We start from the raw sequence: 24,370 nt of genomic DNA on the forward strand, positions 1-24,370 counted from the left end.
CGTGAAATGAATATATATGTATGTATGTATATGTATTTATGTATGTATCTATTTATGTAATTATGAAGTGAAAGCAATATCGTATGACGGTAAAGAGTAGTAGATCATGAGAGATTCACTTCGTTTTCTACCTGCTATTGTTATTACTTCCACTTGCGAGCTTCAATGGTAGTTGTTGCTTGACAGGAAGATTGCTTTGTACTTTCTGCTGATTGGTAGCGCTGATTAAATTAATAGGTATTCTCTTAGCATCTGCTTGCGACTTTCGTGGTTGTACGATTTCTGTACCACTCTGTGTCACATGTGGCAGATGATTAGTTGTAGGACCCGTTGTAGAGCCTGCAACCAAAGTAACACCTTGACGTTCCAGCGCCTGCAATCGGCGATACAATTGTTCACGCTGTTGAGTAACGTCTCTTTGCTCCGCGGCCAATTGTTCTCTCTGCCTTGTTAATTCAGTTCGTTCCTCTTCCAATTGATTTTTTTCTTGCTGAGAAGCATCACGAAATGCTGCCTTCTCGCGGCTAAGTTGATCCTGTAAATTTCTCAACTCCTCCAACTGGCGATTTGGATTCGGTCTGTTATTCAATGATTTTCCCATACTTCCCTCCTTGCATGCAGTTAGTTGGGCTTGTAAACCATCGATTGTCGTCATTTGGTTATTGATTATACAAATCAGAGCATAGACGTGATTCGATAAACGTATCGCAGTCAATTGTTGATCTTTGTTCACATCTAATTCGGAACTTTCTCTGTCCTCTGGATTTTCTTTAGATAATTCACCAACTTTTGGGAGAATTGATCCTACATTAATTGCTGTAGTATCACGTACAGGATATCTTTCCTATAAAAAAAAAAAGACGATATAATAATGATCATAATCATTGTAAAAATTTAATATTTATTAATCTTACCTTGCTGTGATCGAAACCAGCAAAAGTTTCTGCTCGTCTAGGAACGCAAAGAGCTGGTGGAACGTAAGCATCGCTATGACGTTCACCTGCTGAACTTAAACTTCTAGAAAGCGTTGCACCGCCAGCGCTAAATGACAATGAATCAGCCAATCGTGTGGCTTCCCTTACAGCGATAAGAATCTAAAAAATCATTGTTTTATTAATAATATATACCTTAAGTTTATTTAATCGTTAATAGAAATAATTGATTACCTTTTGCCGTTGAGTCGTATCTATCACCTCCATCTGAGCAAGACTAGTATAATCAAGAATTTCTTTTTCCGCCTTATCCATTTTTTCGTAATCATTATCATTTTCATTCAAAATGTTTGATGCACGGAAAAGTCTAACTCGTAAATTTATTTTCTCTTCAAACAATAATGCTTGCTCAACGTCCTTTTTTCGTATTTCATCTTTTTGATGATTTTCAACAAATATTTTCATTCAATTAATGTGAAATTAATTTTATATATATTATTATATTATATTTAGACTATATTATAGATTATTAAACTTTAAATTAAAAACTTACCGATAATTTTAACTACGTGCGATTCCTTAGCTTTAATCATTTTTTGTCTTTCTTCTACATAAAGCATCGATATGGAAGATGAACGTGTATCCCTTAATTCATTATTACTGTTGCCATCCGTAATAACATCAGTATCATTTTCAGGTTCTTGAGGACAAGCTTCAACAGCTAAACGTATTGCCTGAATCCATACTTGCTTATCCTTGGGCTTTTGAACTTTTAATTCAAACATTTCAGGTTCAGCTGGATTACTACTTATTAAGTAGATACCTCTGGATTCTTGACCAGCTTTTTCACGTACCAATAATTTCTGTAACGACACTACACTAGCAGCTTTATTGTCCGGAACTAAGAAAGCATATTTTTGATCTCTTTCAACTAAGAAGAATAATATATCGGAAAGAACGACTACAACAATGGCAGTCATTTTTCCACGTCCTTGCATTAAATATGCCGTCCCTTCGAATTTTAATATTCTATTAAACGCCATTATATCTGATTTCTTGAACTTGGCACCACGATAAGTGGCAAATGATTTCGCGTCGATCCTAATAAATAAATCGCGTTTTAAAATATTCTTTTGTTTGAAAAAGCATACATATGTATAGAAACTTACTTATTATAAATCTCTAATTTCCTATCTTCTCGGTCTTTATCCGCCACGCAAGCATCTACATCCGCTAAAATTTCTTTTACCAATCCCAGAGCCTTTTTTAAACTCTCTCCCTCATCTGGTATAATACCAGTTTTAATAAGTGGTTCGACTAGTAACGGATATTTTGTTAAACGTTGTGTAACAAACAATATACATTCTGGAATACCCTTCTTCTTCAATAAAGGATTTGTCTATATTCATTAAAAATACAAATTAATATTTATCCTATCTTTACTAAATTAATAAATGAATACACGTTAACAATAATAATTTATAGAATCCCTTACCTGACAGTGACGTACGAAACGTGCAAATCGAGCATCATGTTGCAAATAATACTTATAAGTTTCAACAGCTTCCCTATGACGACTACAGAATTCACCGTATGCACTTTTCATACGTTGAGAATTTTCACCTGAGAATTGTTCAACAAGTATGTCAGCGATAGTAGGAACAACAGGATTTGCATTTTGACATTTACGTAATTTCTGTAGAAATTTCAAATGAATATCGATGAGATCGCGTAATCTGGGAAACATTCGTTCCAGATTTGGTTGTCCCAAACGGAAATGACGTCGTAAGCCTTCTACAAAAATCCTTTCCATGGCTAACAATACTAAGCAATGATGTTTTTCTGTTAAAATAAATTCATATATATGTTCTTGTCTCTTCACTTCTCGTTCACAATGATCTACGAGACGTGATGCTACTTTTCTTCCAATGGCTGTACTCCATGAATCAGGTTCTTCCTTTCCTAAGCCCAGTTCAGGATCTAAGCCTTCGAGATCACCTACAGTAAACTGATGTGCTTCATCTCCAAAATCGAATTCCTCCCAACTACTAAAATAATAAAAAGTAGTATATATAAGTAAATATATATATTACTATTTAACAAATAATTAATTAAACAAATAAACAAAGTTTGATATTGATAAAATTGATATTATTACATACCCGGAAGCATCCCGATGTGAACCACTATCTGCATCCTTTTCCTCATTAATTGTTTGACTGTAATAGAAATACATTTGTCCATATATTATAAATAAAACAACAATATTATAATAAAAACAACAATGCTTTTCAAGCATTCTTAATATCTCATTAAAGATTTTTAATAAAAGCATGTAATAATGATGCTTTTCTTTTTTTGGTGAAAACATAATTATAATATTACCTTTTATACAAACCCTACTGCACATGTAAATATCTTCTATACTTTATAATAATATTATTCAAAATATATTTTAATATTAGTGTTAGATACTAAAGGTTTTAATATAGGTATATTGTGAGATTATTTTTTAAATTAGCTTATACATTAAGATATCAGATTTATCAATTTCCTTTTAGTTTATACATAATATATAAGGGATTCCAAGATGCAAACACGTTAAGTAGACCTTTAGTCCAATCAATCTAATAATATATTCTCAGATCATTATATTTATTATTTCTAAACAAATTCTATGCATAGAAACCCAATCATTGTATTTTGATCGAAAAAGCAACTATTATAGAACTCTAATCATTTTTTTAACAAAATTCAGATAAAGTTGCAGCAACGATATACAATAAAAATTAATTTTAATATATTGTTAAAATAAAAATAAAAATGATTACAATTTGAGCAAGAGAAAATAGATTAAAATATAAGAGAGGAATTCAATCGAGTAGAGATAACATAAAAAAGAAAAAAAGAAACAGTATGATTATGAAGTTTATCATGATAATTATGAGTATAGAATAAATATCATAGCATTGAGAAGGGTTACAATTAGTAGGAGGTGTACTCTAAATCTTAGCCTTATACTTACGATTGCATTTTGTTTTTATCTATTTAACTAGTAATATAATGAAACAGTATTGATCAAGCTAAGATTTCAAACATATCCTAAATAATATGTATTACCTTGAATAAGACCACAGTGAAGGAATTACAGAGAAAAAGAGAAAGAGAGAAAGAGAGAGAAAAAAAATGAGAGAAAGAGAGAAAGATATAAAGATGAAATGAGTAAGTGAACATAAATCGTAGAAGCAAGCAAATTCAGAAGCACAGACAAGCACAGTTTGATATTTTTTTTTCCTCGATATTAACTCGACGTAATATTTAATTAATGTCAATTGTTGACACAATGTGTATGTGAGTTGTGTGTGCTGATAAAAAATAATTGACAAATAAGAATTGATATGTAGTGTGATTCGTCCTACTAGAGATATGTAGGATAATACACGACGAACAGAAACGAGCGAACGCTTCGACAAAATAGGAAATAATACACATCAGACATCTGAGACTTACTTGACTCCGAGCTTGGTGGCAACTCGCCGCCAAGGGCTGTAGCTTGTCACTGTTTTCTTGCTGTTAATTTCCCTTTAATCGTCGAACACGATCGATCGGTTTGTCGTGGTAGCACGAGAGGGAATGCACGGGGGAGGAAAAAGCACACACTGCATTAGGGCAATTTCATTTCGTGTTTGTTTGTATTTTCCCTCCTTCAATAAAATTTCTTTACGCGCAATTATTTTATTTTTCTCTAGATCGACACGTGGAATATCCAGCTATATATGTGTTTTATTTTATTTTATTTCTTTTTTCATGTTGTTCATGTATACTTTGAAAATTATGTATAGTGTTAGAGATTTGTTGTAATTATATTGAGAAGGGTATAATTTTGTTTCTATATACTTATATATATATTTATATATATATTTATATATATTGTTTTCTTCATAGCTAAATGTATAGCATGGAAAATAAATATGATCATAATTTAATTGTCTTTTTTAGCGGACGAAAGCACCACAGCGACCACTTACCGAAAGCATCGTGTCATCACGAGATGAGTATATTTTAAAGAAGATTTCAGCACGATATTTTGTGCTATTGGTTCTATATACATATATAAATATTTATAAATATAAATATATATATGTATACATATATGTAAATAACATATCAATTAAGATATGTGACAAATTCGAGAATACGCGAAAGCCTGCTGTACTATTGATGTGGCTAATTGCAAAATCAATCAGAAATAAGAAGCTTATGAGCAAGCCAAAATCTCGGAGCAATAATTACTATCTTATATTAAAATATATTACGAATTAAATGATCATATATATACATACAAAAATAAAATCTATATTAGCAGAATTGACAAAATAATGAATAGCAATCTTTGTTAATTCGATCATTCTTATTCGTTCATTTAATAATCACTCAGAAAAAAAACTCCGAGCTTGGGCTTAGCCATGCCAATTGCGTGCGAATCTCAATCACAGTTACGCGGATTCAATGCAAATATTAAATAGTGATATACATAAATTAATGCAGTTACCTTCCACTTCCAGATGATGCTGGCAATGGTAACGAAGCTGTAGAACCTCTTTTCACGCTGTTGTTACTTGTAACCGAAGAAATACTCGACGTTGATTTAATAACAGCCTTCACAGAATGATGTTTAGATTTACTACATTCTGATACTAAATGATCCTTGCACCCTTGACTTTGATGTATCGACAATCCGCAATCTAAAACGATAGAATTAGAAAACAAGATTTTTGAGTTTTGAACGTATAATGTTTCGTATAGGTTTTATTATATTGTATTTACTTTCACAATGAAGAATTGGTTTACTGGTTGATTGCTTCATGCAAACATCACATTGATAATTTGCTTGTGCTCCAGTTGTCATTGTTATCCACGCATGTTGTTGTTGACTATTTTTCTTGCCACTTTTATCCTACAAGAATATTTAAAATAAAATTAATAATTTGAACAAAAAAATTAGAAAACAAGAGAATATAACGATCGCAATAAAATCTATTTGTCTACCTTTTTCTTACGGAAAAAAATAGAGCCACGCTTTCTTCTGGTCTTCTCAGAATGTTGATCGTCATATGCAGTTTCTCTATAAATTAAAATATTATTTTATTTTATATATATATATATATATTTTTTTACATTTTCCAAACATTTTTCTTCGAATTGTACAGAAACAATAAAGGTATACATTTAAAACGATATAAATTCTGCATATACACAAATGTATAATATAAAGAAGCACTTTCCATTCTTACAAATGAAATACTTACTCGTTCTAACAGCACATTAACAGTTAACTGGACATTTGGAATGCCCTCTCTGTCTTCACAATATTTATGACTATGTAATGTGTGAAAGTTGTGACGCTGCATGAAATGCAACGCCCTAAAATACCCCCACCGCCCAAAGAAACAGCGATATAACGATATAAGAAACGATGACACACGTTGAAGTACTATAAATTGTATTTTTGTATATGTAAAGAGAATTAAACTTTGTACAACTAATATTAAAACATTCTTTTTTACAATTTCAACAAATATAAAAATCAATTTGGATTATATACAAAACTTTCTATTAAATCTAAATCCGATATCGTTTATTGTTACTTATATTACTTGGATTTGAAATTAACTTGGAATATATCACTCTAACTAAATTATATCGTTTTTCGTTGTTACTAATGGATGAAAAACTTGTGAGTAAATACATTTGAAATGGGGAATCGGAGCCGTGCCGTCTAGCGAGGATCACCGGTTTCATTCATTCATGTTTAGTAGTAGTTGAAATATAATCTACATTTATCTTTTAAAGAGCTTGTTTACATAGTTCAAAATAAAAGAAGAATTTATATGAATCTAAATAAGTGAAAGTGTAAGTATCATATTTCATGCATCGATCGATTCTATTAAATTTCTAATTAAAATGTGATCGTGAAAATAATGTTTTATGATATTAAATGTATTATTAATATTACAAGAATAAGTGCTGACATTTTTTGCAACCAAATATAAACAAAAAGCAACTTACGCTGCGAGAGAAGGTGTTGTCCGCGTACCGGAGTCTGTGAGATGCGTATGAATTGGCGGTGTAACGATGGAAGGGGTTGAAATAGATTTCTGAAGAGGTAAACGTGCACCAGTTAAACCTGGCATCAAACTGCTACTTTCACCTAATCTTTGACTACTTCTTTTAGATACAATCTTCTGATATTCGCTCTGTGACAGGAAATTACATACGTATATCACTATACCTATTATATTTAGACTAATATTTCTAATCTAAAATTACCTGCACAAGGTCTGCCTCATTTAAGGAATGAGTACTTGCTTGTGGTCTGCATGCTCGATTACCTACCCCTACAGTTCCACTACAAGATTTTCCATCTAGTTCTAGTTCCATTTCACTGTCCAGACTACTTAAACTAATGCTGCGTTGTCGCTGAAATAATAACAATAAATAATACTTTGCATCGAGACATTGAAAATAAAAAATCAAATTATTTTAGAATGCAAGAAAAAATGTATATCAAGCGATAAAATAAAATGAAGCATATATCCAACAATCGATAAATATGTATTTAATGCATGTATATTAACCATATTTTGTGCTTGTAGGTGATTTTGTCCGGAATATCTGCGTCTGCCACGTCTGCTATCTTCTAAATCCGTCCAACTTCGTCTTCTATCTATACCCTGTGCAGGTTGCACATGAGAGCTTATAGATGGAAAATGTGTCGGAGAGCTATTAGTTGAACAATTAACAAGGAGATCCGGATCGGAAGCTTCATGATTATTGGAACGTGATCCACCCTCTGCAAATATCCACGGACATAAAGAAGGACACGAAGAGGTCATGCGATTATTGTATCCCAAAGTGTTTATCGACAAATCTTTCATGCGTTGAATCTGGTCTTGAATTTCATGCAAATGTTGCAAATTGTCCTCTGTAAAATATACAAAAAGAAAAGAAGAAAGTAATGTTTTGAAAATTATAGATAAAGAGACGGATGGAATAATTCTTATTACTTAAAACGTGAAATCTAAATAAAAATATTTACCTAAGACAGGATAGTTCTTAGCAAGACCAGGAGAATGAGGTGTAACACTAATAATGGGTACAAGAGGATTAGGCTGAGTTTGAATGTTAGTACCAAGCGTAAGCAACGGATGTTGCTGTTGTTGTACAGAATTTCCTCCAGACATGGTGATTGTTTTGTTGGTATTATCTTCGGTATAACCTGCCTCTGCGACTATGTTTCCATGTAGACTCAGACCACCAATATCTCCATTAATAGTAGGCACACGGTCGCAGTCGGAATGCGATGATCCAAGGTAATCTGTTATTACATCCTCTTCGCTATCCTCTCCACTATTGGGACATTCATCTATAAAAAAATATTAATATTGATTAACGTATACTTCTAAAATATGAAATTGACAATACATATGTATCATTTACATTGATCTATCTAATTTGTCCTAATCCATTTTCATTATTTCAATATTTTTCTGTAATTAAATAAGGTAAATAATAAGCAGATCCAGAGAAGAAAAAGAAGAAGAAAAGAGAGAAAAAGAATGAAATGACATGATACAGTGTAGTATAATACAAAGAATGAAAGTCGTATGTATCGTCGAACGACACACTTTAGGAACCATATCGCGACATAGAGTAAAAACCGATACTGGAACGAACGTCCTCGCGCCTATTGACTGCAAGAAGAACAAACAGAAACATCTACCGACAATCGAGCCAGTCTCCCGATCTTTGTGTCGCGCGACGGCACTATGAACCATATTCAATAGAAATTAGGTCAAATTATTCCGCGCTAGGTACTGTTCCTACTGCATCGGATGTTACAAAAGAAAAATTACATAGACGAATAATTCGATTTTATCCGATCTTTTTAATCTACATTTTCACAAAAAAAGAAAAAAGGAAACCACAAAAATAATTAAAATTAAACAATACGGTTATACCAATGAATAATTTCTACTTCGTTTTTTTGCAGTATAATATTACTGATCGTACGTATATATCAACGTATGTATGAGCTCGTCTATACATGATTCGTGAAACGTCAAGTACTACACGAACGGTGACATCGTGATAAAGATAAGGATTACGTGTGGAAAGGAAAGAAAAAAATATTAAATCTATACTTGTATATCTAGAAGAACGCGGGAGCTCATCGATAAACGTTTAATTCTTCTAGTATCTTATATTAACGGCAGGTGTTCTTTTTTAAATCAGGAAGTAAAAAGAAAGATAGAAAAAGACAGATAGACACAAAAAGGGTAAATCGTACTACGGTCACGTTTCCTCCCTGCAGTTTTGACTCTTTTCTCACTATTTATCTCATTATACTTTATTTTCTTATAAACGAATAAAAACAAATATTTTTCTCTTCTTAATTAACTTGACAATAGAATAATTTTCGACTAAATATGTTTCGTTTAAATCACACCGATTTTAAGTTATTGCAACTTATTGTTATTCTTTCGTGTAAATAAGAACGGTGGTGCATGTACTGCTACTACACTAACACATACACACACTCGTTCACAGAGAGTGTCTCGAGAATCAGCAGCAGCACTTTTCCGGGTAGCAGGGGGTAGACAGACTGTTGCTTTTCCCCGTAGCGCTGCTCCCAAGCGCAAACTGAATTGATCCATCGTGTGCGCTACCCCCACCTTTAAAGTCAAACCACCACCGTCACCCCATCACCACCCGCCGACCTTCGGAACTTCTACCTCTCCGCCCACCAAATGCGACTTGTCTTCTCCCTTCTTCCTCCTACTCCACCTCATTCTCTTCCTCCTTCTCCAAAATCTACCCACACACGTGACACACCACCTGACGTATACGGTCATACGTACATATTATATTTTTACACACACATGCACGTACATACACATCATATATGTATATATATCATATTCATCTATACGCTTTCATAGAAATATATTTTTATATCACACCCCGTATGACATCTTTAAAGATTTAACATTTTCCAATATTTAAATGTAATAGTTGTAGAAAATCTAAAGTATATTTTTTCTTTTCATGCTTTTAGCCAATAATTGGCCCAGACCGTGATGATTCTATCTATCTTTCTCTTTCTCTTTCATTGCCATTTCACTGCCTTCTTTCCTTTCTCCTCCTCATCCATTCTCCAACAACTCACCCTTCTTTCTCTACCTTTTCATCTCCATCTTTCCTACATCCTCTTTTTCCTTCTTTCGAACCTCCAATTCACATTATACTTCACAGTCTACAACACCCTACAGACTTCTACTCCCTCTTTTATCACACCCACCCACCCCTCATTATTACATGTATATACTACTATGTACTATATACGTAATACTATCTCGACTATCTCATATATTTATTTGAAATTATTGGCGCACGATAGTAAATCGATTCAAATTTTCGATATAACATTATCGATGCACGATATATGTTTTAAAATCTAACATTTATTTCTAACGTTACTATAATTATTATTTCTTTTATGTCATTGATTGTAACATCTAATGATAAGCATGTAACTTCTTAGTATCTTAATAGAAGAATCAAATAACGCATTTAATAAATGTCACGTTATAACGTTGTCACTATCATGCCATTGATTTTATATATCTTTTTTCATTGTTTAGATTACAAAGTTAGAATGATATTATTTCTATGTCGTAACGATATTATATATGTAAATAGATTGTATTTAAAATTTCAATATATTTTTGTTCGAATATTTAATTTTACCGCCTTTCTTTATTGCAATATGAATATTAGCGCGATTATTATTGGTAGAAATTTATTTCGCAATCACGTGATCTACGACCAATGAAATAACCAAGTAGTTTTATACGTCTAGTTTTACGTATTGAAAAATTATTATTATTATTATTATTATTGGTAGTATTTCATAGTCGATTACAGCGATTAAAGTTGTATAGAGACTTTTAAAATATTTTAAATAATTTAACATCGCGTGTTATTCGATTTTGTATCTTATTTTTTGATATAGCGACTAGATTTTGATAATATGATTCAAGTATAGAATTTTGACTTTATTTCTTTTTTAAAAATATAATTAAAAAATTTATTTTACTTATCTTTTTAATCTTATAATTTGCCAATCACTTTTATACAAATCGTGAATACTAGAATATATGTAACTTGTTTTGGTTTGTTAATATAAACATAATAAAATAAATACCATAATATAATTGAAAATATTTTGCAGAGAATATATTGTTCGGTTAATAGAATTAAAGATATAACATATACGTGCATAAAAATGCATATATAGTGTTTAAAATTGTTTACATTTGTTCATAGAACTTACACGTTTAATAAAATGTGTTACGAAAAGAAAAGGAATAAGAAGAAAAAAGGCATTATTATTTGGGCAAGCAAGAGTTATATTTTTTGTTTTGTTTTATTTGGTTAGTGCGATAAAAAAGTTTTGTTACTAAATGAAAGAAATAATGTATATAGATATAGATGTGTGTATATTTATATATGTATATATATATGTACATATATTATTTTATTACATAGGACAAGCATGTAAATCTAAAAATACAGTAAAACTGCAATAATAATAAGAATAATATTAACTTACCGGATGAAAATGGAGCTAGTACCTCCTGCCGTTTCTCCATGTTTCTTTATTTTTTTTTATTTTTTATTTCCTTGTCTTCTTGCTTCAACAATGTTTTGAGAAATGTCTGATTTTTTTATGTTGATGATCTGAAATATTGTAAAAGTATTTAATATTTTTTTCTACGAATTGCATATCAGTGGTAATAATATTAATACAAGCATAATTGCGTAAATCAAATTTTAGAAAAATATAAAATATGATTTTTATCATTAAAATGAGAAATAAATTAATTTTATTAAAAATTAACGATGTTAAAGAAGAAAGCATTGTTAATCGTAAGAGCATTTAATTTACACAACTAAAAGGTGTCTTACGTACACACTTTGTTACCAAAGGAAGCCGTATTGACAGGTGTACATAGTTTAACTTTTAACTATAATAATAGAATCAACAAATACGTACCGAAAATGTAATAATTTTTTATAAATCCATTAGTATCGAATATGCTTTATCCTGCCTTAGTACTTTATAAAATAATAAAATATTGTAATGGAAAATAATTTCCTACACCGAAGGCACGTCGACCATTTTGTACTAGCTAAAGTATATACGCTCGGTAGACGACAATACAGTATAGTAAAGGATGGAGTAATCTCCGTGTATTGGCTGTAACGTTCAAAAATAGATTAAGGATAGATTATTCACGGTTATGTTGTCTTTTCCAATATTTTAAATATAAACTACAAAAATTGTATATACCTAAATCTAAAACTAGTCATTCACACACATTTTCCATGAAATTTATTTTCATTATATATTAAAAAAAAAAAATTAACGAATGATGTAGAACGTTTTTAAAATATAATATTTCGATGATATACTCAAAAATGATTGGTCAATACCAGTTGGTACATTTGATTAACTGTCCAATAGATAAAAATGTCCAGTCGAGACGAAGTCAATGCTGGTAACAAAAATAACTAGGAATTATATAGTGTTTTTTGAAAACTCTTGGTGGTAAGAGAAGGTATAAAATTTTAAGAATGATAGGTATCAATGTGAAGAACTGTCAGAAGTGTCGAATGACGTTATTTGATTACACATAGGAATAAAGTATATCCTTACTATCATATATATATATACATATATATATATATGATATTTATATATACATATATATATGAATGTTACATATTTATATATGACAAGAGAGAATCACATTATTATTTGATGGTAGATCAAAAGACGAAATAATGAAGATGATACGGTCGTTATGTACAGTATTACATATAGGAGTGCGTTAACCGATACGAATAACCTGGCTATCTATTAAAGTTACTATCCTGTCGATTACCCATTAATAATATCATGTTTAAGAAATGTTTCATGTATTTTTAATGATATTATGTGTATTTTACTATGAAAGCAAATAATGGAGGTTTCCGAGACGCGAAACCTCGTTAGAGATTTAGATTTGACTCTTCAACCCCGTATCGCACCACGTTATAAAACTTGGCTACCCCTTGCTACGCAGCAGGTAATTTATTCTATTTATTGTCTATGTTATTTTGTTATTTTGTTATTTTTACGATACATTATATATATATATATATATATATATATATATATAGTTTTTATTATATGTATTAGTAGATTAATTTAATGTCTATACTTATGCTATGTATATGTATATTTATACATATATTTTGAATAATAACATTTGGTGCGCTCTCATAATTAATTTCTTATGTAAATAATATATTTTCTTGCATGGAATATTTGTTTTAGTTGAGACTTAGGAGTTTGATCCAAATAATTGGATATAAATTGAGGGCAAATGTAAATAGCGAGATCAGTTGGTTTTATTATACTTTACATAGAACAACTATGTCATCGCCGATATATACAAGCGAATTAATAGATAATGCCAATCCTAGATGGTCTAGCCTGGAAGTACCTACTTTACATGCCACAGGTTATTCATCTGCCAGTGGTGAGCTTAACAATCTGTTAGTAACTTAAACGCAATTTTCTACTTTAAATGATATTGTAGGATTATTATATTTATTTAAAATAAAAAATCGATACGAAATATATACATAATACATATCACCTAGATACATCATAATACATTTTTAAAAAACTTAAACAAAGGGCATTGATACTTAGTTTAACATTCTTTGACTGGGCATGACAAGGATTGAGTCGTCTTTTACTCAAAAAACGAACAGTTTTCTAAAAGTCACTGTACTGTTACACTATTCATTAAAAGAAAACTTTCAAGTCCTACAATATCATTAGTTATTATTTTTATCGCAATGGTACTCTTAAATTATTCATTAGTTTGTTTCAATTTATTCCATGAAATAGAATAAGTGATAAATATTATATACATTTGCTTTCTTTTTTTACAAATAGAAATAATCTTAAGGCTATGGAAAAGAACGGCTGTGGGTAGTAATACATCAGATATAACTGTATTTACATGGGGTATTTCTTTTACTGGCCTTGCATATATCGGTCCTAAATTACCCAGCAACTTGGAAAAAATTCTTAAAGAAAATTCTATAATTTTTTACTTCAATGGCGGCTTTTTTACACCTGCATATTGTTTCATAACAACACCAGAGTTGAAAAGATATCTCCGTATAAGCATTAACGCAAGTGAAGTAAAAGACAGTTATACTGTCAATAAATTGACTAGCTTGAGAAGCAAGATGCAAGCGCTTAAACAACAGACCAATTCGGTGGAAGCTTTAAGAATGCGCATTGCCTCTGGTGATAATTTTCAAACACCAAAATATCCTCAATCTTCTTTGAATAGATTATTTCAACCTCGTACAGTTAATAGAGAAAAAAAAGCTGAAATACTTAAAATACGTAAGGAATTAGAAATGGCCAAATTTCGAACAAAGCTATTAGAACAGGAAAGGGCAAGGAAAATGGGAGAATTAAGAGTACTAAACCAACTACATACTACTATTTCAGAAGAAAATCAAGATCATGGTACGTTTTGAATTTTAGTCTTATCAACTTAATACATACAAATGTAATTTTGTAATTAATTTAATTGTATGCAGGTTCCGATTTGATGGAAAGATATAGAGAACTTAACAAAGATATTGAAAGATTGCATGAATGGCGTCAAAGTCATATTGATACCAGAGAAACTTACATTCAAATGAGCAGTCAATTGGCTCATCGTCGACGTCAATTAATTTCAGAACTAAGTTTAATTTATCCCATTAAACAGGTATAACAATTTATACGATCAGTATATAGTCTTTAAATTAATATATTTCATACTGGTAATAGCTTAATTTATTTCAAATATTATTATTTAGGATAGCAATGGAAAATTCACAATACATGACATACATTTACCAGATAGCGAAGATTTGGAATTGGCAAATGATACTCAAGTAGCCGTGGCATTGGGCTTTGTAACACATACAACACAAATGATTGCAAATTTTCTCAATATACCTACTAGATATCCTATCATACATTATGGCTCTCGTAGTAAAATTATAGATCACATTATAGAAAACCTTCCTGATAATGATAGGCAGTAAGTATTTCCTATATTTTTCTCTATAATAAATTCTTAATGAGAATAAAATATCCTGTAAAAATATTTTTATAGATTTCCATTATTTGCCAAAGGTAAAGATAGATTGCAATTTCACTACGCTGTTTATCTATTAAATAAAAACATAGCTCAATTACGTTGGTATTGTGGTCTTCCTACTACCGATTTAAGAGCCACGTTATCAAATTTATCGACCTTGTTAAAAATGAAGCCAAACCAATCACAGTAAGTATGTTTGTAGTAGTTCATATATTATGACAAATCTATTAATGTGTTTTAAAGAGAAAGTAATTAATTCCCTTACAGTTTGGATAATTCGAAAAGAACATTTTCTACTTCATCGTTAGATACAGAAGTAGGTAATGGTAAACAGAATGTTCCTCTTACACCGCCAATACAGAAAATTATTTTTGAGAAATGCCACAGATCGTCACGATCGATGGGCCAATTAAAATCAATTAAATCTTCCCTGGGATCTTCTTTAGATCAAGGTCTAGACAAACCTGTACAGCCTCTTGTTTTAGGTAGTCAATCTAAACGAATTTGCAAATCGGAAGAAAGTGCCATAGACGACAGAACATTAATGTTAGCTAGAAACAGATCTAGCACTAGCAGTAACGAAACATTAAATTGTACTGTACTGAATAATACTATCACTACAAATGTAAGTGATGATTTTCTTCAAAATAATGATTGCGTTACGATTGACAATAATATTGAAATAACAATACCTACATCTGTGTCTAAATCAGCAAATGTTACTGATAGTTTAGAAGGTTCTGTCAGTATTAGGGATAGAAGTTCTAATTCCATAAGTAGTTGTGAAATGGCCTTAAGTGGTAGTCAAAATGATGGAGACGAAAGCCCGAATGAAAAAAGTGCGATCAAAAGAGAAGAGACCGAACAAAATATTTCAATGAATCATGACAACGTAAAAAACATTAAAGATAACGTGGAGGATACAATGAAAAACGGAGAACATACCAATACGTCACATTTAGATAATACTTCACAAAATTATTGTATGCATTATAACGTCAAAAATGATTACAATTTTGACGTTTTAGAACAAACAGAACCCTTCACGATTAATTCGTCTAAAGAACGTAATGCTAAATCTTGCTTGTCTCTAGACGATATAATAAGATGTACTTATGATGAAACTGAAAAGAACGAAAGAACAAATTCTATTTGTAGTTATACGGAAAAGTGTCATATATCTAACAACAAAGTATTAGATAAACAATTTTCTTCTCAACTAAGGTGAGTTGATTCGGTAAATGAATATTTTAAAAACGATTAATTTTTTTATTGCTACAATATCGCGAAGGAACATTATTTTTTTACTCGTTTCAGGCCGAATGAAGAAGTAGGACAACAAAGTGAACACTGGTCTGAAGAAAATGAAGAGGATATCTTTATTAAACATAACGCGGTGGTAATTATCAATAACGTTCGTTTATCTCTAATCTATATATCTAATATATACAATCGCTGTATATGTTACGTTTATAATTTTCAGTTAAATAAAGATTCAATAATGTCGACACAAAAAAGCGACAATACCGTCACCGACTATAACTGTATGGTCGAAGAAAAAATTAATCAGTGCGAATTTCAAGCATCAAGCGATTATATAGATATTATTAGACGCAGTTCAGAAAATGTCTATGCACGTACTGAAGCCTTAGCTAATAAGAAAACTAGCTTCAAAGTTATGAAACCACGGCTGTAATATTTATTAACTAAAATATAAAGTTATTGTATATGCGAGTAAATCTTGTAAAAAAAAAATTTGAAAGAGTTATTCTCAGTACATATAGAAGAAGAATATGTGTTAGGATCGAAGTATGTAACTTTGATCGAATTTATCTTTATTATTGTTGCAAAAAGAAAAATAGTAAATGATGGGGAAGGAAGGAAGGGTTACATTGTTTTATAAATATTATTTTCTTAAAAGTGTAATCGCGTCGTAAATATACATTCGAATACAAATTTATATCATAAAACGATAAATATAATCGTAGTAATTTTTCATAGAAGTTGCATAATTGCATTGAGAATCGTAGACGAAAGAAAAAGTAAAAGTAAAGATTATGTGATTCTATTTATAATATCTCGATATCATTTTTTCTATCTTTAATAATGTTCTATAGCTTGCTTAATTGTATAATATATACATAGTATTTGTGATTTATATTTTATCTATTATCTTTTAAATGACTATATTTTATTAAGCAGATATAACATCGTGTATATTTCAAAACAAAATTGAAAAATATTATTTCACTTTTAGCTTTCGGCTGGGTCGAGTTTGTGCTTACAATGTAAAACATAATATATAAAAATCTAGATTTGTTTTAATGTTTAAGATTATTTAAAGATTGGATATAAATCTATATAAGAGGACCAACCAAAGTTCAAACGCATTTACCGAGTGTGATTATAATTTATTAGATAAATATTACATGTATATTTGAATTTATTAAGATGGTTAAAAAGATTTTTCGTTATATTTAATCTTTCTTAATTAAGATAATAATATATCATAGTTTCGTCTTTATTTTTTGTCAATTTCGAACAACAATCAAACGTCGCAAATGTTATATCTATGAAGTTATTTCATTATTATTCTTTTCTTTTCATTATACTTATCACGAATGCTACGCAATATATAAAAAGAAAAATATAAAATTAAAGCAAGATTGCACACAATATATCTGTGACTTATTATTTACACTACAATTTTTATGTTTTGCTGAGATATCTTAAAATATAACAGTATTATACTTTATATTTTAATCTACTTGTATTTCCAAAAATACGTTTTGCATTTTAATAATCTCACGCGACATTATTTAATTACAGTTATTGTATACTATAGTTGGAAAAAGATTATTTCTTCTTATTCTTTTTCTATGCGTGCTACTTATGCCAGTGAAAAAATTTCGTAAATATTCTTGAAGACTTTTATTCGTAACATTCTATTTGTTCTTTAAACTATTTAAGTTTAGTTGGCTACGCTATACAGAATATTATAATATTCTGTTGGAATTATTATTGCGCATATTTAATTTATTTATTAACTCACTGAATCGGCAATAATGTAAAAATTCATAAAATTATAAATAAACATGGGTTTCTTTTCTTTCATTAAAAAGAATAGTGGTAATAAAAATATATACCACCTCTATTACAGTACTTATTTATATACAAAAATAAACTTTGAATGGGCCAAATCATTTACAGTAAAATGATGCGAATCAGACAAAATGACTTATTTAGCAGTCTCTTTGGCAGCAGTCAATTTTTCGCTTACTTCCCATAATTGAAGCGCTACTTCGGGATCGAATTCCTTATCACATTTATAAAGTTCGCAGTTTCGATAAATATGTCCACTTTCATCGGCTAAGGAAGGTTCAATGGCACAATGTAACCCAGTCTGCGCTCCCTATAGAAAATAATTTATCTAATTAATAAATTTATAATTAAGAAAAGTATATATTATATAGATAATTGCACTTATTAAAAGTATTATATTACCTGATTTGCAGTTCTTAGGAATAATAAAGCGATTGGCAAGAACAAAATATAATGAAATCGACTTCGTTTAACATTTCTGAATAATCCTGTGTAAGCAAATCCAGGACAAACCATATAAACGTTAACGTTGTAATCTTTCATTCTCTTAGCAAGTTCTATGCCGAAATACACATTCGCTAATTTAGAGTTACAATAACCTGGATTCATACGTCTTTTAGTCGTTATACGCTTTTCACCATTTAAATTAGAAAAATCAATAACACCTGATTCCAGAAGTTTAGAAGTTATAATTACTACTCTGTAATTAAGCAAAATATGTACCATTTAGAAATTCATATTAATTTTTGTCAAATGATTCTTAACCAACCTGCTAGGTGCACTTTCTTTAAGACGTTCTATAAGTAAGTTGGTTAATAAGAAATGTCCAAGATAATTAACACCAAAGTGAATTTCAAATCCATCTTCAGTAAACGCATGATCCCTAAGAGGTCTGTATACTCCAGCGTTATTAATTAATACATGAATTTCAGGAAAAATTTTTAAAACTTGGGCTGCAAATTCTCTGATTGATGAAAGTGATGCAAGATCTAATTCCATCGGAAACTATAAATTTATTAATAAGATTAATAGATAATCTCAAGCTTCTACAAAACATTAAACCAAAACTTCTTATATTGATAAATAGAATACAAATTTCTTTATAAACTCTGAATAAACAGCTTACCAGTTCACCATTAGGAGTTTGATGACGTATCTCAGAAATAACATTTTTAGCATTTTGCATGTTTCGACAAGCCATAACAACTGTAGCTTTTCTTTTAGCTAATTCTTTTACAGTCTCCTTACCAATACCAGAATTAGCTCCTGTTACAATAAAAACTCTACCTTCTAAACTACTCGTATTCTTACATCTTCCCCAAGTACATTCACGACATTTTCGAAGAAATCCAATTAATAAGGCAACAGATACAACAAAATAGCACCACGAGGATATCATATTTACTTATCCACAAATTTTTTATTAGATGAATTTTATCACAGTTAACATCTGCAAAAGAAATAAAAAATAATTAAAGTAATAAATATAGCCAATGTTAAAAAAAATAAAAAATATTTTTAATATACATATGTGATGTATTATTTATACTAATTAAATCACTTGCATTATATGTGTACAAATATACATAGATTACTATAAACAAGTAATTATTTATATAAATAATCTTCTCTCGTTTAACCTAACTTTATCTATCATATAAGTCCACATATAAATATATTTATTTATGGAAAAACTTAGGGAAGTAAAGATGTTAAAAAGAAGCGATTTCAATCTCTCATGTGAATATTTTGAAAGGACATTTTTTCAATTATTTCTCTCTTTCTCTTTCACTCTCTTTAAAAATGATTCTTACAGAAAAATAATTTTGTTTACTTAAATGCATACATAAATTGTAACTTTCTATATTGTCATTTCTCACTGCTTTTCGCCACGCTACTCAATGACCACCGATGCAATTCAAATTTATGACAAGGGTTAAGTTTCACATCCTCTGTTCTATAAAAATAGAATGACGCAATTTTAAAAATCGAAATAATATTACATCTATTACTCTCTCCTCTTTCTACTTTATATTTATTTATTACTTATAAGTAATAATATTTAAATTGTTTAAAAAAATATAATACATTTTTAATGTATAAAAATCAATATTTACGATTAATGAAATATATATTTTTTATTTCATTATGTATTACAATTCTGTTTAGATTTATTTTATTGTAAATTAACACTAATTATTAGAAATAAAAAATTCTTATTTATAGAACAAAGATATGTAAAATATACATTTTTTATTTTAAATAGTTTCTTTACGTTATAAAATTCATTTCATGTATTCTAGTTGTAAGAATATGACTAGAATGAACCTATACAAAATTGTATAACTTTTTAGGAATATGGTAAATCATGATTATTTTTAAAATAATAGATACATGTATTTATTGATATTATTTAATTAAATAATAGAGGATATAATATTTTTCATGTAAAAAATAATTAAAAAGTCATTTGTAGTATATTCTAATCACTTGGACATTTATGTATTATACTAACCAATGAACGTTGACCTTCATACCACAGTACAAAGTACTAGTATTTTTATTACATATATATATATTTCTTATTGAATTTATTTATAATATTTAATTATAATGTTTAGTTACATATTGAGAAAATCTCTTTTTAATATTACAAGCAAACGTAAGAAATTTAAGCTTTTGATTATACAATAGTTTAGTTGACTTATTTCTACAAATATGTAAACACAATATTTATTATAGCAAATATTTGCAATATTGGATCAATAATTTGTGTATATATGTATTTAGTATGTATATTATTGTTTGTTTTTAGAGTTCAGAACTAGTGCTGTTTTGAAAAATAATACGATGAAGGCTAATAAATATGAAACTTTGTCTGTATCAATACCAAAACCATTTGTTTGCATGGTACAATTAAATAGACCTGAGAAACGAAATGCCATGAATCAAAAAATGTGGGAGTACGTAATTATTTATACATATATAAAAGAGTATCTTAAAACTTATTTCTCTCCAAAAACAAAGACTTATACAAACAAATTTTATTGTACATTTCTGATTTAGTTTTTCATATAGAATCAACCCTGTTTGCTTATACAATTAGTTAAAAGACACTTTGGATATTATCTATTATATTTTTTAAATATTATATTTATTTACTTATATTTCTCTCTTCTCATATGCAGAGAAATTAAGGAATGCTTCAATGACTTATCGGTGGAGCCAGAATGTAGAGTTATTATTTTATCAGCCATTGGACAAATGTTTTGCGCTGGTATTCTATTTCTCTTTGTTTTTTTAATTACATAAATAAACATTTCTTAATGTAAATATATATGACGTAAATATTATATTTGATATAGGCTTAGATTTACAAGGTAATCTAGAATTTTACCAAAAAGTAGCGGAACAAGAAGATATTGCTAGAAAATGCAAACTTTTAGAATCTATGATAACCAAATATCAAGATACTATTACTTCTATTGAAAAGGTATTCTATATTGACTAGAATATTTATTACAGTTATTCAATTAATTATGTTTATTATTTTTCTTAGTGCGTAAAACCAGTGATCGCAGCTGTGCATAATGCCTGCATAGGTTCAGGAGTAGATATGATTAGCGCTGCTGATATACGTTATTGTTCTTCAGATGCATGGTTTCAAATAAAAGAAGTTGATATTGGAATGGCAGCTGATGTTGGTACATTGCAAAGGTTTCCAAAAATAATAGGTTCTGACAGTTTAGTCAGAGAACTTGTTTACACAGCAAGAAAATTTCCAGCAACAGAGGCATTGCAATGTGGTTTTGTCAATCGTGTGTATGATAGTCAAGAAAGGTAATTATTGAAAATATATTTGGAACTTATACAGCAATAATAATTCCATTTATTTGAATATAGTTTGTTAGATAAATCGATAGAATTTGCTGAAGAAATAGCAAGTAAAAGTCCTGTCGCGATACAAGGTTCCAAATTAAGTTTGGTATATTCGAGGGATCATTCTGTTCAAGAAGGTCTCGAACATATTGTAAGTTTTTTATTCCACCTGAAAGTAAATCGATTAATTGTATTAAATTTTTAATTAAGTAGGTCAATTCATTGTAATTTTATTCTGATTAACTTGATATTTGTTTAAACAGGCTATGCATAATAAATCAATGTTGCAAAGCGAAGATTTCATAAATGCAACAACTGCACAGATGGTACGCGGTGACCCACCAACATTTTCAAAACTATAATATTTTGTACATATAAAACTTTTTTATTATATAATTTTAAGTCCACAAACTATTTGCCTTATCAGTATCTGTGAATGCAAAAAGTTAATTGTTATCAAATATTTGTAAGTATTTTAGATATGTTTATATTTTCATATACCTTTATATTGATATGAAATATTTTATATTATAAACAATCATATTCTATTTTTATTAATACTAAGAGATTGTATTTTCATATTTATTATTACAATAGCAATTTAATTAGTATTAAAATCCAATTATTATGAGATTTTTCAAGATTTCGAACATAAAATTGACTTTTATTATTTATTAGCTTCTCTTGCTTCAGCTTCCATAAGAAGACTCTCTAATCGACGTTTTTTAGGCATAGATTCTAATTCGTCAATTTGATCGACAATAGAATATAAATTTTCATTTTTAGGAATTTTTACCTAATAGACAATTAAATTCTTAATATACGAATTTATTGCAAAGATATGTACCTTTAAATATTTCATGTAAAAGAAATCATGTATCTCTCAGTAATACAAATATGACAATTATTCGATTACAATTTGTAATAAAAATATTAAATTAATAAAATTAATAAAATTAACATAATCATACATACAATCAGTAAATTGATATAGTGTTCATAATAAATTCTTTTTGTTGCTGAATCACAAGCAACTGACATCATATCCGCTATTTCATCTTTAGTAAAAGGTTCTCCGATTTCCATCAGAGTTTTTTCTAATTCATCTTTCATAATATAACCACGATTATCAGGATCTAGTAACTGAAATGCTTTTAATAGATCTTCAGGTTCTGCAGGTTTAAATCTAAAAAAAATATCTATATACAAAATTATTAAGTATATAATTACATAATTACTTACTTGCGCTCGTTAATCGCTTTGTGCATATATTCAACAAATTTTTTCAATGGCACACAATTATTTTCAACATCTTCTATTTGGACTTGTATTTCTTGTAGTTCTGCTTCTGTAATAACACATCCTAGGAGAACAAATAAGATTATTAATATTTTTTTTCTTTTAATATATATACAAATATCATGTTAGTTACCTAATGCTCTTATTATGGTACCCAAATCTCTAACATCCACTTCATTATTTCTTGCATTATCAAATACATCAAATGCTTCGCACAGCCTTTTTTCTAATAATGTTGGTTCGTCAGGCACTAAATGTATAAAATGCGAATACTAATCATTTTCACGTTAACAACAAACATTTTCCAATTTCTTTTATCAATGAATTCTTATGATTGAACAGGATTCAATTAAAATGTGGAATTACAAAAAAATACTTACTATTTCGATTGAAGCCTACAATATTATATAAATTCTTTACTATTACCTCTACAGACGCTTAACGTATCATTGTTTGATCAATACCCACATCTGACTCATTAAATGTTATATACATGTTTTTTTTATTGATATAAAAATAACTTTATATATATATATATATATCTTACATTTATATACATATTATATTTATGAAAATTTACATACATTTTAAACTCTCACGTCTGCTTATTCTTCTTTCACTAATGTTTTTTTGTATAGATAATCGATCCACTAATTCAAAAGCACCTTCCGTATCAAACATATTGTTAATTGTGATAAATTTACATGGAATGTTTTTTATATGAGATGTTAAAGATCATTTTAGTATAAAAATGTAAATTTATTTTATACTAAGAAAAAACATTTTTATCTATTGGAAGAAAAATAAATATATCACATAAAACAATTGCCACATAAAAAAACATATTTTACTAATTAATAATTATATGTA

The 24,370-nt window shown here is 29.1% G+C and overlaps 5 protein-coding genes across 18 annotated transcripts in view; 2 read left to right on the forward strand and 3 right to left on the reverse strand.

Moving 5' to 3' along the window:
* LOC106793557 (rho guanine nucleotide exchange factor 18) overlaps nucleotides 1-12,395 on the reverse strand; it is a 13,306-nt gene extending 911 nt beyond the window's left edge. Inside the window, exons 1-20 of one of the 8 annotated variants that reach the window (XM_014760587.1) lie at nucleotides 12,349-12,395; nucleotides 12,052-12,255; nucleotides 11,608-11,735; nucleotides 9,283-9,830; nucleotides 8,433-8,482; nucleotides 8,032-8,358; nucleotides 7,571-7,917; nucleotides 7,263-7,412; nucleotides 7,002-7,189; nucleotides 5,982-6,057; nucleotides 5,760-5,889; nucleotides 5,485-5,677; nucleotides 4,443-4,514; nucleotides 3,095-3,151; nucleotides 2,428-2,980; nucleotides 2,102-2,331; nucleotides 1,486-2,033; nucleotides 1,167-1,366; nucleotides 915-1,094; nucleotides 132-844 (exon numbers count right to left, since the gene is read on the reverse strand). In XM_014760587.1, coding sequence (XP_014616073.1) covers nucleotides 132-844; nucleotides 915-1,094; nucleotides 1,167-1,366; nucleotides 1,486-2,033; nucleotides 2,102-2,331; nucleotides 2,428-2,980; nucleotides 3,095-3,151; nucleotides 4,443-4,514; nucleotides 5,485-5,677; nucleotides 5,760-5,889; nucleotides 5,982-6,057; nucleotides 7,002-7,189; nucleotides 7,263-7,412; nucleotides 7,571-7,917; nucleotides 8,032-8,176 — 3,782 coding nt within the window. In that variant the 5' untranslated portion in view covers nucleotides 8,177-8,358; nucleotides 8,433-8,482; nucleotides 9,283-9,830; ... (1 more) ...; nucleotides 12,052-12,255; nucleotides 12,349-12,395. Of the gene's footprint in view, nucleotides 1-131; nucleotides 845-914; nucleotides 1,095-1,166; nucleotides 1,367-1,485; nucleotides 2,034-2,101; nucleotides 2,332-2,427; nucleotides 2,981-3,094; nucleotides 3,152-4,442; nucleotides 4,515-5,484; nucleotides 5,678-5,759; nucleotides 5,890-5,981; nucleotides 6,058-7,001; nucleotides 7,190-7,262; nucleotides 7,413-7,570; nucleotides 7,918-8,031; nucleotides 8,359-8,432; nucleotides 8,483-9,282; nucleotides 9,831-10,161; nucleotides 10,312-11,607; nucleotides 11,736-12,051; nucleotides 12,256-12,348 lie in introns of those variants that run through there. The other 7 variants (XM_014760589.1, XM_014760588.1, XM_014760586.1 and 4 more) reach the window with 7 other exon arrangements.
* Nucleotides 12,396-12,665: 270 nt separating this feature from the next.
* On the forward strand, nucleotides 12,666-17,896 carry LOC106793546 (UV radiation resistance associated protein). 2 transcript variants are annotated; one of them, XR_001382436.1, is made up of 9 exons: nucleotides 12,666-13,126; nucleotides 13,378-13,582; nucleotides 14,008-14,595; nucleotides 14,670-14,842; nucleotides 14,934-15,160; nucleotides 15,236-15,406; nucleotides 15,488-16,444; nucleotides 16,549-16,619; nucleotides 16,704-17,896. XR_001382436.1 is itself a non-coding variant. In XM_014760564.1 (9 exons), exons 1-9 carry the CDS (start codon nucleotides 13,022-13,024, stop codon nucleotides 16,914-16,916), a joined length of 2,721 nt encoding a protein of 906 aa, XP_014616050.1. In that variant the 5' UTR covers nucleotides 12,668-13,021; the 3' UTR covers nucleotides 16,917-17,066. The 2 variants fall into 2 exon arrangements, 1 of the variants encoding a protein (XP_014616050.1); XM_014760564.1 differs by having other exon boundaries at nucleotides 12,668-13,126; nucleotides 16,538-16,619; nucleotides 16,704-17,066.
* Nucleotides 17,897-18,138: 242 nt separating this feature from the next.
* Nucleotides 18,139-20,856, reverse strand: LOC106793547 (retinol dehydrogenase 11-like). Of its 5 annotated transcripts, none has more exons than XM_014760565.1 (6): nucleotides 20,440-20,454; nucleotides 20,169-20,279; nucleotides 19,449-19,772; nucleotides 19,092-19,327; nucleotides 18,725-19,022; nucleotides 18,139-18,632 (listed from the first exon to the last, which is right to left on the reverse strand). In XM_014760565.1, exons 3-6 carry the CDS (start codon nucleotides 19,719-19,721, stop codon nucleotides 18,459-18,461), a joined length of 981 nt encoding a protein of 326 aa, XP_014616051.1. In that variant the 5' UTR covers nucleotides 19,722-19,772; nucleotides 20,169-20,279; nucleotides 20,440-20,454; the 3' UTR covers nucleotides 18,139-18,458. The 5 variants fall into 5 exon arrangements, with proteins under 5 accessions (XP_014616051.1, XP_014616053.1, XP_014616055.1 ...); XM_014760567.1 differs by having other exon boundaries at nucleotides 20,137-20,279; XM_014760569.1 differs by lacking the exons at nucleotides 20,169-20,279; nucleotides 20,440-20,454 and adding an exon at nucleotides 20,838-20,856.
* A 64-nt stretch (nucleotides 20,857-20,920) lies between these two features.
* Nucleotides 20,921-23,167, forward strand: LOC106793549 (delta(3,5)-Delta(2,4)-dienoyl-CoA isomerase, mitochondrial). Its single transcript, XM_014760570.1, has 7 exons — nucleotides 20,921-20,984; nucleotides 21,138-21,285; nucleotides 21,511-21,599; nucleotides 21,688-21,815; nucleotides 21,882-22,162; nucleotides 22,226-22,352; nucleotides 22,465-23,167. The coding sequence occupies exons 1-7, from the start codon at nucleotides 20,936-20,938 to the stop codon at nucleotides 22,561-22,563; spliced, it is 921 nt and encodes a 306-aa protein (XP_014616056.1). The 5' UTR covers nucleotides 20,921-20,935; the 3' UTR covers nucleotides 22,564-23,167.
* Nucleotides 22,170-24,262, reverse strand: LOC106793550 (EF-hand calcium-binding domain-containing protein 2-like). Of its 2 annotated transcripts, none has more exons than XM_014760571.1 (5): nucleotides 24,085-24,262; nucleotides 23,634-23,750; nucleotides 23,444-23,564; nucleotides 23,177-23,387; nucleotides 22,170-22,370 (listed from the first exon to the last, which is right to left on the reverse strand). In XM_014760571.1, the coding sequence occupies exons 1-5, from the start codon at nucleotides 24,179-24,181 to the stop codon at nucleotides 22,362-22,364; spliced, it is 555 nt and encodes a 184-aa protein (XP_014616057.1). In that variant the 5' UTR covers nucleotides 24,182-24,262; the 3' UTR covers nucleotides 22,170-22,361. The 2 variants fall into 2 exon arrangements, with proteins under 2 accessions (XP_014616057.1, XP_014616059.1); XM_014760573.1 differs by lacking the exon at nucleotides 24,085-24,262 and adding an exon at nucleotides 23,881-23,993.
* Between the last annotated feature and the right edge of the window lie 108 nt (nucleotides 24,263-24,370).

The sequence above is a fragment of the Polistes canadensis genome, unplaced genomic scaffold, assembly GCF_001313835.1.
Source record: "Polistes canadensis isolate GaletaPanama2010 unplaced genomic scaffold, ASM131383v1 scaffold_15, whole genome shotgun sequence".
Taxonomy (NCBI): Eukaryota; Metazoa; Arthropoda; class Insecta; order Hymenoptera; family Vespidae; genus Polistes; species Polistes canadensis.

What these genes read in the sequence shown, in the direction of transcription:
- LOC106793546 (XM_014760564.1), top strand. Translation starts at nt 13,022, where the DNA reads ATGGAGGTTTCCGAGACGCGAAACCTCGTTAGAGATTTAGATTTGACT. An exon ending in TAATTTATCCCATTAAACAG is followed by an intron (nt 14,843 to 14,933) that starts GTATAACAATTT and finishes ATTATTATTTAG; the next exon opens with GATAGCAATGGAAAATTCAC. An exon ending in CAATTTTCTTCTCAACTAAG is followed by an intron (nt 16,445 to 16,537) that starts GTGAGTTGATTC and finishes TACTCGTTTCAG; the next exon opens with GCCGAATGAAGAAGTAGGAC.
- LOC106793547 (XM_014760569.1), bottom strand. Translation starts at nt 19,721, where the DNA reads ATGATATCCTCGTGGTGCTATTTTGTTGTATCTGTTGCCTTATTAATT. An exon ending in AAACTCCTAATGGTGAACTG is followed by an intron (nt 19,328 to 19,448) that starts GTAAGCTGTTTA and finishes ATAAATTTATAG; the next exon opens with TTTCCGATGGAATTAGATCT. An exon ending in AAAGAAAGTGCACCTAGCAG is followed by an intron (nt 19,023 to 19,091) that starts GTTGGTTAAGAA and finishes GCTTAATTACAG; the next exon opens with AGTAGTAATTATAACTTCTA.
- LOC106793549 (XM_014760570.1), top strand. Translation starts at nt 20,936, where the DNA reads ATGTTTAGTTACATATTGAGAAAATCTCTTTTTAATATTACAAGCAAA. An exon ending in GTGTATGATAGTCAAGAAAG is followed by an intron (nt 22,163 to 22,225) that starts GTAATTATTGAA and finishes ATTTGAATATAG; the next exon opens with TTTGTTAGATAAATCGATAG. An exon ending in AAGAAGGTCTCGAACATATT is followed by an intron (nt 22,353 to 22,464) that starts GTAAGTTTTTTA and finishes TTGTTTAAACAG; the next exon opens with GCTATGCATAATAAATCAAT.
- LOC106793550 (XM_014760571.1), bottom strand. Translation starts at nt 24,181, where the DNA reads ATGTTTGATACGGAAGGTGCTTTTGAATTAGTGGATCGATTATCTATA. An exon ending in TACCATAATAAGAGCATTAG is followed by an intron (nt 23,565 to 23,633) that starts GTAACTAACATG and finishes TTGTTCTCCTAG; the next exon opens with GATGTGTTATTACAGAAGCA. An exon ending in AAAGCGATTAACGAGCGCAA is followed by an intron (nt 23,388 to 23,443) that starts GTAAGTAATTAT and finishes TATTTTTTTTAG; the next exon opens with ATTTAAACCTGCAGAACCTG.